General features: G+C 35.8%; 2 protein-coding genes across 6 annotated transcripts in view; both read left to right on the top strand.

The window, feature by feature from the left end:
* The first annotated feature begins 2 nt into the window (after window positions 1-2).
* Window positions 3-15,345, top strand: LOC113642746 (rho guanine nucleotide exchange factor 19). Of its 2 annotated transcripts, XM_027146368.2 has the most exons (15): window positions 3-4,244; window positions 6,542-6,797; window positions 6,994-7,221; window positions 7,656-7,739; window positions 7,966-8,519; window positions 8,642-8,802; window positions 8,910-9,062; window positions 9,407-9,536; window positions 9,630-9,704; window positions 10,786-10,875; window positions 11,102-11,253; window positions 11,774-11,947; window positions 12,886-12,947; window positions 13,501-13,605; window positions 14,692-15,345. In XM_027146368.2, exons 2-15 carry the CDS (start codon window positions 6,569-6,571, stop codon window positions 14,886-14,888), a joined length of 2,394 nt encoding a protein of 797 aa, XP_027002169.2. In that variant the 5' UTR covers window positions 3-4,244; window positions 6,542-6,568; the 3' UTR covers window positions 14,889-15,345. The 2 variants fall into 2 exon arrangements, with proteins under 2 accessions (XP_027002169.2, XP_027002171.2); XM_027146370.2 differs by lacking the exon at window positions 6,542-6,797.
* A 1,756-nt stretch (window positions 15,346-17,101) lies between these two features.
* The window catches only part of farp2 (FERM, RhoGEF and pleckstrin domain protein 2), a 44,844-nt gene continuing 42,198 nt past the window's right edge, over window positions 17,102-19,747 (top strand). For 2 of the 4 annotated variants that reach the window (XM_027147451.2, XM_027147454.2), the window contains exons 1-2: window positions 17,102-17,253; window positions 18,850-19,088. In XM_027147451.2, the coding sequence (XP_027003252.1) occupies window positions 18,897-19,088 (192 nt within the window). In that variant the 5' untranslated portion in view covers window positions 17,102-17,253; window positions 18,850-18,896. Of the gene's footprint in view, window positions 17,254-17,334; window positions 17,521-18,849; window positions 19,089-19,747 lie in introns of those variants that run through there. The other 2 variants (XM_027147453.2, XM_027147452.2) reach the window with 2 other exon arrangements.

The following is a 19,747-nucleotide window of genomic DNA, read 5'->3' as shown; positions in this document are numbered from 1 at the left end:
GTGTGTGTGTGTGTGCGGTTTTTTTTTCACTTATAGAACTGAGCAGTTGAGGCTTAAGAGCCTTCTATACCCTGCAGTGGCAGCTTGGCTAAAGAGATGTTGATCAATTCCCCACCCCGATAATGTTATTTTCCATAAACTATTATTATTATTATTATTTTAACACATTAGCAATTCCATATATTAAAGAGCACGTCACTATTTGTTTACAGTAGTTTAATGTTGCAGAATGTACAGAAAGAAGTTTGGTCCTGTTATGATTTACATGACTACAGCTAGAAACAGCTGTTCCACTACTAACCTCTCTTTAGCCTCTTTTTACTTTAGGATAATATTAATAATATGAGTAATATAATAATATCACTATATTTCAGACTGTTAGCACACACACACACACACACACACACACACACACACACACACACACACACACACACACAGAATTGTTCATGGAAGTACCTCAACAACCTTTACTATACACGAGAAACCTAATTTTGCCCAAAAAACAAGCAAGAAAAGCAATGAAACAGACTCTACTATTAGGTTATTCTATTGTCAAGCTAGTGGCTAGCTTGACAATAGAATAACCTAATAGTCAAGTTATTATTATACTGCTAGCCCTTATAGTAACGTTAATAAATTGGACAGGTTTAAAATCAAATTATGTACAACATTTAAAAAAAATTGTATACATTAAAAATAAGTAGTAATATGCTTTAGTCGTAGAGGTGTGTAGGTGCACCGAGTCTCTCCTATATTTCTGCCGGTCGGTCAATGTCCCTTGCACGTGTGTATGTGTGTGACCTTTCTCTGAAGAACAAATGTGCGTCACTGATTGGTACATTCACTACACACACTGATAAACTGAAACCTCTTGATAAAGTGGTGAGCTATTAGTAACAGGACAGTGTTTATTATTCTGAACCAGAGCCAGCCTACTAATACTAGAAACTACGATTCAGTAGTTTGTTGTAAAAACAATTTACAGTTGTTTGTTTTCTTTAAAAAAAAAAACATGTTTTAATTTTTAGATTTGTGGCATATTTTAAAGGACAAAATGCATCTGGCAATAGTGAATTGGGGTGATCTAAATATCTATATCTATCTGTATGTTCAGTAACTATTTATATCAGTCACTATATCTTCTACCAATATGTTGCACTACAATGATATTGTAAAAAACATTTTTATGTATAATAACCTATTTATTTTTAGGCCCTGAAAACTTGGTACTGACCACCTTTATTTAGATGCAGATTCATTAGTAAATCATTGACAGGCAAAAAAAAATGAAAGGCAAGGTGACCCAGACCCAGATTTAAGCATAGCAGTTTCACTGTCATCAGATCACTGGTTTATGTCTAATTTTGATTTGGGCTACTACAGCTAAATTAAAAAAAACAAAAAACAAAAAAAAAACAATACAATTAAACAAAAGTCCAATCCTTCAAGGTGTATTTTATAATGATTAAACATGTTTGGCGCTTTAATTTTTATTTCATACATGCAGGTTTGTAGATAGATGTCAATTTGATTGTAATTACTATGAAAACGGGCAGATGGAATGCCAGGTAGCACTGGATCTGAGTGAACTGAAGAGTAGACATGGGAGTTACGGGTGTAATCAGCCTCTAGATCTCTTGAAAGACCTGGAAATGGGATAGCACAAAATAGATTAGAAAACTGATCAATCACTGCCAGTATGATGGCATTACCTTTAGATTCTCAGAGATAAGATATGCTAAGATATGTGACCAAGCCCTTTAACACACCAATAGATGTTCCAGTTTTCTTGCTGATAACTGTCTAAGAGTTTTGACATAAGCGCAGACAGATCAAGTCAAACCGAATTTCTAAACATTAGTATGCATGTTGGTCCAGGATCACCCGAGTCTGTCTCAGAGATCTCTTGTCTCTCTTGCCACAAATACATAAGCACCAATTTTTTGCATAGGCTCATGACATAAAATACCAATTAAATACATTTTATGATCAGGGTGTAACATTTAAAAAAGTAGAACAAGGAAGGTAATACTTATACAAATAATGTAGAAATAAAAGTATTACCACATGTTGGACAAACATATTGTTCAAAGTTATTCATCTACAGAGTACAGAATTTGTATCAGTACAGTTTCTGTATTTGGTTTCACTCTATTTTGTGTCAGTAACAAGAAGTTAATACCCACTAGATGGGGCCAAGTCCTAATTTTGAAAAATCTAACCTAATATTATTAAATCTTTTGCTGATTCACCAAAAACACTGTATACTGTTAACAGCCAGAGATAATTATTTTGCAGTCTGGATCCTGGAAACTACAGCAGCTGAGATTGTCCTTAATGTCATACCAGTGAAATAAATAAATATGCCTTATAGTGTATTTGTATTTAACTTGAACATTGCTGATGCATGACATTCAGTATGCTTATACTTAATGCTTATTTTTCTTCCATCCCGTACAAACTGTTATGACAATGTTTAATTTTGTACATCTCTTCATATATAGAGAGAATGTGAAGTATATTGCTCCATTGTAATGTGATGCACAATTTTGTATACACTGTAGACACAAAACAATCAGAATATGGAACAAAATATTATCTAAAAGCAACCAAATACCTTTATGAGTAAATCATACACTTAGTACAAGGTGTTTCTTAGGTTTTCTTATTTATAGTTTCTGGAGGTCATACACCATATTTAACATGAGCATTACATTGATATACAATGTCAGAGTCAGAGTTTCTGTTTAAGACTTTAATTTCCTGATCTTAATCAAATTCTGTCTTAAAACGATAACACAGAGTTAGATATAATTCATTTGAAAGTATAATATAAAAGGTAATATTCTTAGTATCTGACTTAAATTGAAATTGAAAACAAACACAACTTTACTTTACTTTTCCTTTCCTTTCCTTTCCTTTCCTTTCCTTTTCTTTCATTTCCTTTCCATACCTTTATTAGTTGCATAGTTGTAATAACGTGCAAATGTTCCATATGACGTATATTTCAGGAATTCTAAAAGCATCAGTCATTTGTTCAGTAGCTTCACAGTAATACAAACTCTTTAAATTGCTACACTGGTCGGTTAACATTTCATAATAAACAAATACTATTCCATGTTATAATATTATAGCATACAGTATATACATCTTAACAAATGGAAAGGTTACAACTGATTCAACATTAGATTACCTCTAAAAGAGGTATGTGTTCATTCATTCTTCATTGAGGTGTGTCTTCATTCATTGTTTTCTTCACTGATTTGTCTTGATAAATTTTTGAGAGCGTCACTAAAGTAGCTTGTTACTGATATTGATATTGTTACAAATTGCCCAAATTCTCCCTTAAATTACCTGCAAGGTAACAAAAGATTATATTATAATATCTGTATGTACACAAAGCTCTTTGTGGGCATGTTATTATGAAGTACACGAGAAAAGGTCTGGTTTAATTAATAGACATGGTGAAATAAAGTCTGTGCACAATTTAGTTATCATGTCTACCTAAAAAATTCAAGGTCGCTAAAGCGAGATAACATATGAAAAGTCTTTTTCTATGATACCGTGTTAGGTTTATTTGTGCTTTCCTCTACATTACACATGATTTTATGACAGTGATTTGGTGTCTTGTGACCAAGTTAAAGTATATCGCATACACTATTTAGTACATTGTACACACAATATACATGAATAAGCTTGGACTCTATATGGTTGAATATATTCATGTACAGGTGTACATCTGTGTTTTTGGTGTTAAAGGGTTTTTGGATTTTCCAAATGATTATTGTTTATTGAAAAGTTATTGAAAAGTTTTGAAACTGGCAGAAATTGGAAAGATTTTCTTTCAGGTTTTGTGATCATTTAAATTTTGAAAGTCTTATGAGAATGTTTTTTGTTACATGACAAGTAACATAATTGTTTTGTGGAACATTTATTTTATAAAATGTTTATTTGGTACTTTTTTTGACCATTCCAATCAAAGCTACCAAAGATTTTGCAGTTCATTGTAACTATTGTAACTGGAAGGTGCTTTCTTTCTCCTTCTAAGAATAATCTGTTTTCCTGTCAGAGGGCGTTATCAACATCTCGACTCTTCTTGCACTGTGGGCGTGTGTGTGTATTTGTGCATGTGTGAAGAAGAGCTGAACTCTATAGACTGGTGATTCGAACATATGACAAGTGAAGCAGAAGTGGATTAACTGCTGATTTATAATCAGGAAGAAAGGGAGAGGTGAACTGTGGTAAGTGTTTTAGATAATCTTTTGTTGTGTTATTTATAAATAAAGGTTGTATTTCATATAACCCAACCATTCAAATGCCTGCTTGCATCACAGATTTGTACAACTGGTATACAAAATCAGGTCATGTCTATGACCAGCTGCCTATTATAATAATAATGAATGACTGGTTTAAAAGGGGCTCTTGTACTACTCTGTGGTCAAGATATAGAGCATCCCATATAAGCTCCCTATCAAGATTATTCTTTTGAAAATGTTCGTAACACTATACATAGTTTCTTTTCTCTATTACAAAGAAATGAAAGTATTTCCATAGTGTTGTTTTACTTGTTTGGTTTCACCTTTTCTCATGTAATTTACCCATTTGCAGAGTGTGCCTTTTCTTCTAAACTTTATGATGACATGCCATCTTCTGTTGACAAATAGCCCAATTAGTGCAAAAAAATAACATTTTTTAAATTAAAATTTAGTGGCTGTCCTAGTGGTTAAGGCTCTGGGTTGATGTTAGGAGGACTGTGGTTCAAGCCCCAGCACTGTCAAACTGCCACTGTTGGGCTCTTGAGCAAAGCCCTTAACCCTCATTGCTCCAGGGTATCATCGTTGCCCCTGTTCTCTGACCCCAGTCTCCACAATTGGGCTATGTGAAGTAAAGAATTTGTGTTGTGCTGTAATGTATATGTGATGATAATAAAGGCATACATGCCCCAATTTAATTCATGTTACTCTGTTGTTGGGCATCTGAACATTCTGAGATGATGTAAAGCTTCAACAGGAATTAACAAAAAAAGTGTGAACATCATGAAATCAAATATATGTGACTCAGCACCTACATTTCCACACTATTTACTTTTTACCCTTTTTTCACTTGGACTGATCACAATTTTTTCACTTGTGCAGAAAAGAGCTGACTATACAGTATGTTCCGCACTACAGTGACATGATAAAATGTCAAAGATGTGTATCAGTTTTAGTCCGTTACAGTGCACATTCAATTGTACTGTTATAATGCCTTGTTTAAATGGTTGTAATGAAGCAATCATTTGATCATAAATACTTGTGGATGATTATGTTGTGAAAGGAATACTGTATTTATGTTTCCAAGAGAAAGATACACAGTTAAAGTGTAAAATGTGTAATTGTAAAGGTATCACTTCAGCGACAAAGAAACTAGAGTTTGCCACGTTTATTTCTAAGGGTGCTGTAATACAATAGCCCTTTGCCCATTTTTCATGTACATACTTTCCTCTGCAATCAGGCAGAGCATTCCTCACTGTTTGGGGTTTTCCCAAGGGGATTTTAGAAACAGCCATGAGCTCAGCAATAAATTGCTTCTTTCTCAGTAAGAGGAATGTCTCAGTCTCAGTTCTTGCAGTAATGTTGACAATAAACAGCATGCATGGGCATGAGCTTGAAAGGATTCCCTATGTTGAACGGTGAGAAAATGCAAACGCTGTATTTGTTACCTGACCAAGCTAGCAATCCTGGTGTGGGGGCTGGAGGGGGTAGAAAGGTGGAGTGAGAAATGGGGTGTTTTCTACATGCAGTTCAGGGTTGGAAAAAGTACAGTACTTAAATAAAAGTATGAGTACACTTACTCAATTAAAAGTTTAAATATTGAGCCAAAATCTACTGAATGAAAATCATTGAATCTGAATGTTTAAATCTACTAAAAAACCTACTATAATTAAAGTATTAAAGAGCATGTATTTTAATTGATTGATTGGTTGGATTGAATAAACAGTTGATTAATGTTGTTCAAATTTCATTAAATAATCTGTCAACTCAGACAAATCTAGCATTTGGCTTGCTGGTTAGCTAACATTTAAAAATCCTTATGAATGCTAAAATACCATTAGCAATGAAAACAATCCCAGCTAGCAAATTTACCTAGCTTAAATCTAACTTATTTCAGCATGCATCTCTATATGTTATGACTATTTTTATATGGAAGGCAAAGTAGACATGTTATCATGTATGATTCATTGATAATTCTTGAGGAAATTCCAGCTTTATTTGTCTGTTTTGAAGAAGTTTGTTGTCTATAATAGTGTATTGTGTTTTTAAATTTAAAGCACATAAATTTAGTGAGAACATAAATGATTAGCATTTCAGCTGGGCAAAAGAATGACTTTTTAAAAGTACAAGAGTAGGTACAAGAATAAAGTAGAATTATTCAAGAATTCCCACTCAGTCACATCCAAATGAAGCTATCATTGATGTTGATCATTTTAAAGAATCTGTTACATTGATTTTTTCATAGCCATGATCAGACGTTTCATACTAAAAGTGTTATTCCACAGAGCTGTAAGGATCACAAGAAGAGCTGCATGGGTACAAATGATAGGCTCAAAACCAAACCCCCCTTACCCCCAAAACCCCAAATAATATGTGGAACAACACAGAAGGTCCTGGTTTCCCCTCCAAGAACAACCACCACAACTGATGCACGATACAGGCCAACCCCTAAGCCTCGCCTACGCAAACCCAGTCAAACCCTGAACCAAGCTGACAATGCCGACCAAGCCTCTTTGTTTAACACGGATACTGCTGCCTCTAGTATGTCATATTTTTGTTCATCAGTTTGATTATCAAATCTTGATCCATGTCTTTTCAAGTGTGTTTGACTGTCTGTCAACAATATCAGCTTATGTATAATTTTTCTCATCTACAGCAAAAATGTTGACATATGGTAATCAATGTTGATTTTATATTAATTCTCTATTAATTTCATATATATAATTTCTTCTCACAGATGGATCCAGTGAAAGCCACTTGGTTCCTCCAGCCTGCCCGCTTTCATGTCCTTGTGTGTGTCATAACGCCAGCCAGAATAGACCAAAGAAAACCCAAGAGTATGCGGACAATTATATGACAACCTCAGAGAATAAAGTTAATAAAGATCCCAAAAGAGTCCCTCCAGATATACCTGTTCCTGCAAGACCTCATGCCAAAGAGCCATTGAAGAGGATCATAAGTAACGGTGAGGTTAATACACAGTTCAGCTTTAATCATAAGATGCCTAAATAATTAAATGTACAATGTTATAGTCACAGGAAAGTGTATTTTTACCCTTATATAGCTATAGTAAAAGGTTAAGTTTAAAGCTGCAGAACATTTTCAGGATCGCTCTTGTGAAAAAACAGATAGGTGATAGAGGGAAAACATGAAGAACCTCAATAACTCATTAGAGAAACATCACTAGCGCACATGTTTCCTGAATGATGTCCTGTATGCTACAATTGAGGAATTTATTAATATTATTGTGGCGAATCAGTCAAGGTCACGGTCTGCTCACCTGGAAAATGTTCACTAAAGTGGCATCTGAAATAAGGGAAGGGACATCGGTAAATGGAGCTGGATAGTATGATTATAGCTCAGTTTATAATTCTCAGTGGAATTTTGTGTTTTTCACAGTAGGAAAAGCTACTGATGACTATAATAAGAGCATTTTTTTGGAAGCTGACTTACCAAAGAATGACGATGACACAGCACCTAAACGTGAGTCAGTTAATTAATTACACATTTATTATACATTACTTATAGTATATATTACACAGTAGTTTTCATTTTATATTAGTTATACCTTTATATTACTGATGTTTTTAATTAACAAAAAAATACAAAAACAAACAAAAAAAACATTTTAATATTGTAAGTCAGCGCTAGCTCCTAAGTCACTGTTCTCTCCTTGTCACTCTGACCCTATAAATATCTCTACCATCAGGAAATGAAACTGATAGTGATGCACTGAAGACCCATTCACAAAAACCTGTTCCTACTGCCAGGAAGAGGATTAAAGAAATCAACGCCACTCATGAGGAGTATAAATATCAGCATAATGAGCATGCTGAGAGTTTGAGGATTGAGCTTTGCCAGACACTTTCACTTAAAACGAAAGAGAAACCGAAAATACTGAAGAATATTGGCAATGTTATGCTATCTGAGGAGGGGACTGGGTCTCAAGCCAAAGTGTTTCAGAAGAAAAACAGTGTAGATGATTTATGCATTTCTACAAAACAAAAGAAATTATCCATTTTCAACAAACCATCTACAGATTCTAGCTGTTCACGCAGTCAGTCCTTCCAGGACTGCAACAAAATGTCATCAAAATGGCCTGAACAATCAAGTGCTGCTACGCTGGCATCCTCAGGCTTGAAAGTCAAGAATGCTGCTTATTCGTGGAAAATGCTGGACAATAAACTCTGGCAGGAACACTGTGTTGTGAAAGAGAGTGGAATTCTAAATAAAATCACCAAGGAGGAGCTTAATCTTCAGGAGGTATTACAACCACAGATGAAGGGTCTACAGAATACTTATCATAAATTCTCTCATCCTCCATCTTATTTTAATCTGATCTCTTTGTATTTGTGTGTGCATCTTTCTCTCTGTCCACACATTAGAGTATTTATGAAGTGGCAACATCTGAGCAGTCATATCTTGAACGGCTTTCTGTTGTTGTGAAACATTTCATGGAATCTCCAGAAATAAGTTCAGCTATAGCTCCCCAAGACCAAAAATCACTCTTTTCCAGCATACACAAAATAAGAGAAATCAGTCAGAAGTAAGTCACCACATTAGAAAACACAGAGAGAAATAATAACATAGTATTCATGTCTGCATTCATGACAGAAGGATGTTTATATCTATGTATATTATTGGTTCTTGTAGATTCCTTGACTCAATGGTTCAGAAATTGGGCTCCGGTTTGCTTTGTGAAGGTCTCTGTGATGTTGTCCTTGATTACGCCACTGGACCATTCACTGCTTATGTGGACTACATCCGCAACATGCCATGCCAGAAGAACACACTCATGAACCTGAGGTAGAAAACATGTTTTAATATTTATATTAAATAGACATAATTTGATAAGCTTGACTGCCATCTGTATTGGTGGGGTTAGGACTGTCAGAAAGAAGCTCAATAATTAGTGCAGCTAGAGGCTTGACCATACCAAATTAGCTTTTCAAGTGAGTGACCATTTTATTAAAGGGCTGTGCTTTCATATCTTTCATTGACATACATAGATCTTGTGACTTAACCTCATGATCCACGCCTTCCTAAATCAAAGACTTATGAATACTCTGATACCAAAAAATAGCACTAATTACAAGTTATTCTACTTTCATGCAAATATAACTAACATATTTTTGGTTACTTCTTGTCAGAAAAAAGTGTCCTCGCTTTGTGGAGATCGTAAACAAGCTTCAGGAGGATCCCTGTTGCAATCGGCTGACTCTCGACTCTTTCCTCTCGCTGCCTTTTCAGAGGATCTCCCACATCAAGGTCTTAATGGAGGTGAGGGAGCAGAACAAATGTGCAGAAATTAAATAGGACTCAGTGAATATGATGCTGTATAAAGCTTCTGCCTGAAAATATTTCCCATTGCAGACAATCCTAAAGAGGACAGACTCAAACTCAAATGTTCAGGCCTCTGCAGAAGCAGCCTTAACAAGGATTTCTGAGGTAAATACAGTATAGTAGTGATTAATAAATAATTTTTTTCTGAGGAGTACAAAGATTTGTTTAACCTTAATAATGTTCCACTGAAGGTTTAATAACCCATTTGAATGAACCCATATAGTTCCTATCCATATATTGTATAGTTTAGCAAGTCACATCAAAGTTAAGAGCTATACAGTGTGTAAGAAAATTCTTCACCGCATGTTTCAGTGCTAGATATTAAGATATTACCACCCTTACAAAAAATCACATACGTAATTTTACATGTAATCATGTTTTTCACACACCGATTACATGGTCATTGTGTAAAAAAAAATACTTTTTTATAGATACTGTGTTGTGTCATGAAATTGTACTCAAACGAACTTGTAAGATCACATGAATACTTGGACACATGTGTCCTCAAATGAAAAATCAGTTCATTTGTCAATGAACGGACAAATCAAAACATAGTCATTGCATATGCCCACAGCATTTACCCTGTCTAGTTTCTATAACTTAGCAGTGATGTAGTTAAACACCAGTCTACTTTTTTTGGCTGCAATTATGTGCCAATAAAAAAAAACTTGTATTGTTTTTTCATGCTTGCTGTCAGGCTTCTACCTTGCTAATGAAAATCTTGAATCTTGGGCCAATTTGAGCCCACTGTACACTTTCCTTATTGCCTTAGTGGCTCAACTGACCAGCTTTGTCTGAGAAGAAAAATAAACAGCAGCGTTGGGTATAGGAGCCAAAAACTATACCCAAATACAACGAACAAGGAAAACCAAGAAGCTTTTGCACATTTTGTTTCCTCTTGCTTTTTCCAAAGCATTGTGTTGTTTTTCCTCATTTCTGTCTGTCTTGTTTCATGCGTTTCAATCTTGCAACACTGATTTATTGTATTGTCCTTATGCTTTGTCTTCTGGACTATCTCTGTTGCCACAGTGGTACCTGTTTATCAGCCTGTTTTATAAGTCACCTGTTCCCCTGTTTTCTAATGGAAAATTAATGATATGTGAATTGTTATAAATGTTATAGCACAACCTGTGTTGCAGCTCCATGAAATTTGTTTAATGAAAAGACATATCATTTGTGTCTGCAGGTGCTGTATTTATGCAATAGGGAAGTGGGTAAGGTGAAGCAGATTGAGGACCTTGTCAGCATTGTCAACAAAATAGATTTTGAGGGCAAGGTGACTGATGTTAAAATATTAATTTCTGTCAAACTAATTATTTGTTTCCTTCTGATTTCAATTAATATGAAGCAACTGAAGGTTAAATTTCCTTCATTATATGTGAAAAGGGTTTAAACAATTTCTTCCTCTCTCTTTCTGTCTTTCACTTTTCCTTTCTTTTGTGTTCTAAATTTCTTTCTTTTTTCTTTCTTTCTATCTTTCTCTTTTCCTGCCTGTCTTTCAGGCCTTGCCGCTGGTGTCAGCTTCTCGCTGGTTAATCAGAGATGGAGAAATGACTCAGATTCCTCTGATTGGGAATATCGTTGTCCAGAAGAAAAATTGCCCTGTACATTTGATCCTATTCAATGATTTGCTTCTTGTGGCCTCAAAGAAAGGGTGAGAATGAACTCTAAAAATACATAATGGTGGAAATGATGTTTGTCCACATCTTGGTAAATAAATAACATTTTTAATTTACAGAATGCACAGATTTTTACTTACTGCATTGTGTTGTTCTGGGATCTGCTATTAACTGAACATCTCCTTCATTTATAATTACACTTCTGTACTTCTGTATGTCCATCCATATTTATTCTGTCTGTATATATTCATAATGACATTCCTTTTGTACAGCTATATCTGTCATACCACTTCATATTGTATCATACTTATATAAAAACCACACTATATATACCCTTATTCAGTTATATGTACATATTACTACACCTTCTGTATAACCTCATACCCTTATTTATTACACTACCACTTGTAAATAAGCCATCTACTGTATGCACTTCTGGTTAGATGCTAACTGCATTTCATAGGCTCTGTACATGTACCTTGCACAATGACAATAAAGTTTAATCTAATCTAATCTAATCTAATCTAATCTAATTTATTTGTGTCTAATGTGTAGGTCAGACAGGTATGTGGTTCATGATCATGTCCACCGTTCCCTCATTGAGGTCACTGAGGGTGCTAAAGTTGAGCATGATCTGGAAGGGTATGATGTAAGCAGAGTATTTCTACTGGCTATTTTGCAGAACCATAAAGGAGGCTCATACCAACTTTTACTACAGGCTTCCACACTGTGAGTAGCTTGAGTATAAACCTAATTACATATTATGTATCTAAACATATACACTTGGTGATAAATTTATTAGACCCAAGGCCGTGTACACAGTACACTAGAGACTATAACTCTTCTTTTTTTCAATGCACAGTTGTTTGTCAGTGTCAGATTCTGTCAACAGCACTATTGTCTGTTAGATATGTTTGGTTTACAGGGATAATAATGTACACACAATATTTTTTGAACATACAGTATTTACACTGGTCGGCACTGTTTCTGTTTATTGTCTTTTGTGCATTGTCTTGAAATTTTTTGTCTGCACTGTCTTTTGTCCTGCGGTGTCTTGTCTGTCTTGTTTGTCTTGTCCTGCACTGTTTGCACCAGGTTTCACAGTTGCACATGTGGATAAGACTACTTACTAAGTCCTTAGCTCTGTCTTTGTTTTATGTAGCACTATGATCCTGGAGAAACGTTGTCTCATTTAACTGTGTACTGCAACAGCTATATATGGTTGAAATGACAATAAAAGCTTCTTGACTTGACTTGACTTGATAGTGTTAAAATAAATGTGCAGCAAATCTTCTGTATCTGGTACACTCCTACCATCAAAACACACACAACCATGTCTGCATTAATGTTGTGCTGGAATGGACTACCACACACATGATATCTGGTCAACAGATGTGCTACAGTAGTTCCTTTTCACTGATGAACAGGGTAGGAGGGGCTGACAACAAATGGTTAACAGCAACAAATGGTTTACAGTCAGTAAATGTATACCTCCAAATGGTAATTTTAACACCTCCTGAGTGTGGAAAATGTTGCTGTGATAGAGTGCAAAGAGTTTAAGTCTACATCATCATGGAAAAAACCCAAAAACTTCACAGTACATATTTGTACTACAGGTAGGGATTTAAAGGTATGATTTACAGATCAATTTGCTAATCTATCCTCAGAGAAGAGAGAGACAGCTGGCTGGAGGTGCTGAGTACTGAGGAAGGAGTGTATAAAGAGTGGGGTAAGTGCCTGAGTTTCAAAGAACACAGATTTGTGAACATTTTTTTAGTTTGGAGGTTGTTTTTTAAGCCCATGTATGAATTCCAGGGGTGGAAAATATTTGAGTACCTTGTTATTATACTTAGTTTTTTGGGGTTATTTATATATTATTTCTTAAGTATCAATGCTTATTAAAACATATATTTTAGTCAGTAGATTTTTATTTAAACATACAAAGTACTTGTGTAATCTGTTTTCTTTGCTAATTCCAGGCTAGAATAACAGTGATTCCAGTAGCTAACATAACTCTCAGGATAGTAATTCAAATTGTAGCAAATGGGAAATATAGCAAACAAGAGACTCAATTATGCTTTTGGAAAAACATTGGGGGGGGGGGGGTGTTATGACACCATAAGAATCACTCTCCAAATCATTTCTTCATGAAGTTCTGTATTACTCATAATCCACACTAGAGGGCAGAGTTGTGCTTGTATTGCAAATGCAGCTATTTTCTTCTTTTGACCGGCAGCTTTAATGAATTATGTAAATGAATCACTGTATTGTTTATGTCTCAGATTGTCCTCAGGTGCGATGTATTGAGGCATATAATGGACAACAACCTGGAGAGCTCAGTCTACAGCTGGATGACATAGTCAGCATCATCCAGAAAACAACTAACGGTGATTAAAACAGTTATTAAAATGACATTATAAAAGACAGTTAAAAGAACTTACTCCAGGATACATTAGTGCATACTGTATACATAATGTAGACTGCTGATCGGAAGGTCATGAGTTCAAATACCAGCTCCACCAAGCTGCCACTGCTGGACACCTGAGCAAGGCCCTTAACCCTCAATTGCTCAGTTGTATAAATTGGAATAATAATAATAATAATAATAATAATAATAATAATAATAATAATAATAATTCACTAAATGCCAGCAATGTAAATTTACATGCAGCCAAATAATCCGCTAGTAATTGTACTGATAGCTCTGAACGCTGAGGTAGTGTAGATCTTAAACAATCCAGTATGAAAACGGCTTCAAAAATCCCTTTTACATGAAAGCGAATATGTGCAATCAGATTGATGTAATTTAAATTCACAAAGATTGGTGCAGGAAAACAAAAAAGGACTTGCCTTACCATGCAAGTCATATCTACTGGTTATTTTCATACACAATACAAGTACGTGGATGCAAATTCCTTATTTTAGAACAAGCATATGTCCTACATAGATACTAATAGAGATACGAATAGGAGGTCTAGAATTTCTTTTTGGTCTTTGTTTGTTCTACTTTGTTAGAGGAGGCATATTGCAGGACAAAACTAAAAAAAATATGAACAGGAGGTATTTATTTTTATATGGCTAAAATCGAGCAATTCGAGATCGCAGGACAAAGAAAGACCAAGCTCATTAATATGCATCAATTTACTGTGTAGTAACTAATCAGTGCCTAATCAGAACTACAGTGGTTTAAATTAAGTCACAGGTTTGCTAATATTTTGAGGAAATTGCACCTACTAAATTTGTTAGAACGTATCATAGGCAGTTACAAACTGCAGTACAATTTCTGTGCATGGACATGAAACAAATTATGAATTTTACAGATATAGATAAGCTATATATGTTTCCTGATTTATCGTGGAAACAGATAAAGAAATCAATCAGATGGTGTCATTGCATTGCACCCCAAACATGCTTAATTCTCAAAAACACCTCATTTTCAACTCAGTAACATATTCCACTACTTCTTATGACAGGTTTAATGGAAGGACGGTCTCCAGATGGGGAGGCTGGCTGGTTCCCTGCCAAGTGTGTGATGGAGATCTCTAATGAACACGTGCAGAGACGGAACCTGCGTCTTCGACACCATGTCCTCCAGAAAGCTGCTACCATAGTAAAACACCACAGAATATGTCAGGAACAGCCCACCACTACATGCTTCAACAAACATTAAATAGAATATTTATTATCTGCATATTTATTCTCATAGATCCAAGGCCAAGGTAGTAGGGTCTTTAGGAACAAAAATTAGCATTTGAAACTAATGCTATGCATGTTTTATATGAATTGGTATTTATGTGGTTGGACTACTTTCAACTATTCAGGGAAATAATCTGAAAAAAATAATGAAATCTACATTATGATTAATAGTCTTTATTTTATAATTATAATGATACATATATTAGTGTATATTGTTGTCATGGTGATGGAAAGCCTAGCTCCTAATTGTGCTACCTTACAATAAATGTATTTTTTTTTAGCTTTTAGGCTTTTGTAAAGTAATTATGAGGAAAAAGGGCTTTGAGGAAAAACTCATTTTTTAATGTATACTTGAAGGGATTGATTGTATAAGAGATGCTTCTTATAGGTCATGCTATTTATTATTGTGCACTGAAACCTCAGACTACTCTCAGGAAACTGTATTTTCTGTATCCTTTTTATATTTGATATTTTCAATAAATTAAAATTTCTAATTTATTCTTATATTGTGTTGTCTATATGATTCATATATTCATGTTCAGTATGCACACTATCCTGATCAGAGTCAAGCTGGATTTGTAGCCTATCCTGAGAACACTGTGTGAAGTGAGAATACACCTGTCCATCACAGACATACATACAATCACACTCTCACATCTAGAGACAAGATTAAGTGTAATTTACCATAGCCTATTCCCCCGCATGTTTTTGGGAGCTGGGAGGAAACAAATAAAAAAATATTTGTAGTTTAAAAAAATACCTGGAGTTTATCCACAGAGACATCTACATAGGCAAACTGTGGTATAGCTGCTATGCTACCATACCTCTAATCACATTAACTTCTTACCTGCTACCAAAAACAATTAAGCAGATAAAATATCAACAATAAAATCTTTATAATACATATAGTAGTAATTCATATAGTAGCATATACTTCAACTTTTTTCTTTCATTTATTTATTTTTAGAATATTATGCTATTGTCACACCCACTCAGAGCTAGGGGCAGTTTAGTTTAGCCAATCGAACTGTCATATTTGTGGTGTAAGGAAAACGTAGAATCAGGTGAAAGCCAGAGTGGACACTTACATTTACATTTACAGCATTTGGCAGATGCCCTTATCCAGAGCGACATACAGAAGTGCTTAAGTCCCTATCATTTAATACATTCTCTGGTTCATTAGGTCACATAATTTTTTTTTTTGGTTTTTATAAACATATATGCAACAAACAGGGAAGGAAGTGGTAGTTGAAGTGTTTCATGAATAAGTAGGTCTTCAACCGTCGTTTGAAAATAGCCAGTGACTCAGCAGTCCGGACCCCTAGGGGAAGTTCATTCCAACAGAATAACAAACATAATTCAGACTGGCGGCAAGCACCGGAAGACCAGTATAACCAGTAGGACAAACAGTCTGAAAAAGGGAGACTGGCAGTCCAGGTAGACCAGATAAACCAACCAGGATGTAAAAAAATTCCTGCAAGGAATTCATGCTCCTTGGGATAGTATGAAGGGTTAAAGACTATGTTTAAAGGAAAATGTATAATAAGGAAATATAAAATAAGTATAAATGGGTCAAAAAGTTTTGGGGAAAAAGCCAATGGGTTGGGTTTTTGTCAGTGTGGACACTGGGAAAACATAAGCAAGATCTCCACACCGCCAAAAACCCAAGCTTAAATCAACTTGAAAGACCCTGTAGGTCTAAGGTTGGCATTTTTTCATTGGCATTTGACATTTTAACCCATTTTTACTTGTTTTATATTTCCTTATTATACATTTTCCTTTAAACATAGTCTTTAACCTTTCATACTATCCTGAGCACCATGAATTCTTTGCAGACATTTTTACATGCTGGTTTTCCTGGTTGGTTTATCTGGTCTCCCTTTTTCAGAGTGTTTGCCCTACTGGTTATACTGGTCTCCCAGTGCTTGCCACCAGTGTGAGTTAAGTGGGTTGTTCTGGTTAGCAGATGTTTAGGTGTAAACAGATGTTTAGATGTTATCAGGCAAGTGGGGTGATGGTGTCCCTATCCAAAACACCAAAGGAGCCCAGAGTATGTACTAGATTAGAAAATCCCAGTGATGGCACTGATTCAAATATCTCTAAACCAACCAAATAAATCAATCACCGTTTGTTAAAAACTTTATGAAACGGTTAACCAATAGGAGCTGAATTATACCAGACGTCCACCAATCAGGTAATTCGTCGACTCGTCCAATCAGAACGCTTTGGGATTCTTCCAATCAGATGACGCCTTTGTTTGCTGCTCGCGCTTGTAACTCCACTCGATAGAAATTCCCGAAAAAAGAGTTGAGGAAAATAAAACTGGTCACAAATACGAGGTAGGAGCTGCTTTTTTATATTGGTTTTACACTTCATTTTAATGCGTTGTTTTGTTTAAAATAACTTACCATTTGCATTAGGTCGCCAGTGACACTTTTTTCCCATCTATGGTGCTTTAAAAACGCGTGTTAGTGGGAGGTCGAAGTTTCGTTTTTCCCCGAGGTCCAGGACCAGGACGGGTGGACTTTTAAATCAGGCGAGAGGAGCAAGAGTGCGTTTTATACTTAGTTTGCTACTGGAATAATTAGCTTCAAAGAGTAGATGAGGTAGCCATCTCTCTCTCTCTCTCTCTCTCTCTCTCTCTCTCTCTCTCTCTCTCTCTCTGTGTGTGTGTGTGTGTGTGTGTGTGTGTGTGTGTGTGTGTGTGTGTGTGTGTGTGTGTGTATATATAAAATGTGTGTGTGTGTGAGTGAGTGAGTGCGAGTGCGCGTATGTGTGTGAGAGATTTAGGTGAGAGAAAATCAGATTTGCTCTCTCAGTAGGTTACTTGGTTACTGAGGCTTTGCTAATTCGAGATAATTCCACAACACTTTGTGTGAAGGAAACTGCATTAAAAACTATTTGTTTTTCTGCCCAGCTCTATTTGTTAAACTGACCATTACAGAACACTGCAGACAACTTAAGTTCATATTGCTTGTTTATTTACGGCTTGTTTAATGATGTTTGTATGTTTATGTGCTCTGAAATCACCATTCAATCTGCCTGCTGCTGGTGCTGATTGAACACATGCCTTTACTCGTCCTCCACTTCAGCCCACAGGCTTCTCCATTTATCAACTTTTAGCACATATTGGATGAAATGTCTACTTCAGACTTTGTATATTGATAGACTGAAACAGCCTAAGGCATAAATCAAAAGTGAATGGCTGTATTGTTGTCTTAGGATATTGGACCAGAAACATTCATGATGACTGATCCCTAGATTCATTAACTCACAGTTTGATATCACACCATTGCATACCATTTAAAAATGTGATGGAGGACATCATATTAGGATAAGTAAAACTTTCAGTGCTGTGAAAGGATTTTTTGTCTTCGATATTTTATTAAATTGTTGTAAGATTCACCATAATTGTTAGTCTGTAAATGTCTGTAGTCTGTAACTAGTCTGTAAAGGTGCTGTTTTATCTGGGTTTCTCAAAGTGTGTGTGTGCGCGCAGGAGCGTGCCTGTTTGAAATTGGTAGCAGCATTTAAACCTACTTCTTTTATAGTTATGATCTTTCTGCTGGAACATGGCTGGACACTTAAAAATACATTTGTCCTTGCTTTTTTATATAAAGAAGTCGTTTTGGGTGAGTGTTTTAGAGTGACAGGAAAAGCACGGGCTAATAATACCGTCCGAGTTTGTTTTGGAGGTGGCTCCATCTCTCGCTTGTACGTCACTGTACATGATGGATGACTTTTCAGCAGAGAGTGAGCTGTGTTTCCAGTAGGTGATGTCAGGCTTTCTTGAACAGAACAGCTGCACTAATACATCAATCAGTAGGCTGCTATTATGGGATCAGGGTGTACAGCAAAGATAGTGGCTTGATGAATGGAAATGTTCAAATTCCTCAGGATATATTATTCATATTTATTTCGTGTTTTGCTCACAGACAGGGTGTGTGAGCGAGAGAGAAGCCCGGCTGCGCCGTGAGCAGCAATGGGTGAGCTTGAGGGCACATACCGGGCCCTACAGACTCCGGGCACGCGCTTGGGCTCTCAGTTCAACCCCGGAATCAGCACGCTGGAACCTGGTCAGAGCCTGAACTCGTCTGGGACGGGAGGCAAAGGCAAGTCTCTGCAGATTCGTGTTCAGGGCCTGGACGATGCTCAGGAGTTCTACGACGTTGAGGTGAGGCTCTTGTTTTCAGTTGTTGATCTGCCTTATATGCAAATTATGCAGATAGGACCTTGGAAACAAACATTTTTGTGCCAGTATTGGAAGTGAAAGAAGTTATTTATTAATTTTTTTTAGTTAATTTTTTTCTGAAACATTGAGTCTCTAAAACGTTTGTGCTCTTCAACCAACTGAAAACAGAAAAGTGCAACATGGTGACACTATTGATCCATTATTACATATAACTCCAAATGCATATTGCTGTAGGAAATTGTATGAGAAAATATCATTTGTGGCATAGTGCTTTGGCATAAAACTTAATAAAATAAGCATTTTGGCGTGTGACTGCAGCGTATATCTGCATGCTGGGGCTTAATTTACATTTACAGTCTTCATGTTGGTAAAATGGGTCAGGGTTTAAGAATACCATCAGGATGAAACCTGGTACAGAGGAGTTAGTACAGCAACAAAACTTTTTCCTTTTTTCAATGGTTCCAAATAAAGAGGTAGCTTTTCAATCTTAGCTTTAGAAAAGCCAGCGATTCAGCTTTTTGAAACGTTAGGTGAAGTTCTGTCCCCCACCAGGGAAGGAGAAAAGTCTTGATGCATCATTTTCATTTATATTTTGTATTCAGTTCATGAATCTTAGTCACCTTATTCACATATGTAGCTTG

Source organism: Tachysurus fulvidraco, chromosome 5 (assembly GCF_022655615.1).
Source record: "Tachysurus fulvidraco isolate hzauxx_2018 chromosome 5, HZAU_PFXX_2.0, whole genome shotgun sequence".
In the NCBI taxonomy this organism is placed as follows: Eukaryota; Metazoa; Chordata; class Actinopteri; order Siluriformes; family Bagridae; genus Tachysurus; species Tachysurus fulvidraco.
The sequence above is the reverse complement of the archived record's forward strand: the minus strand, read 5'-3'. Positions and strand labels throughout refer to the sequence as shown.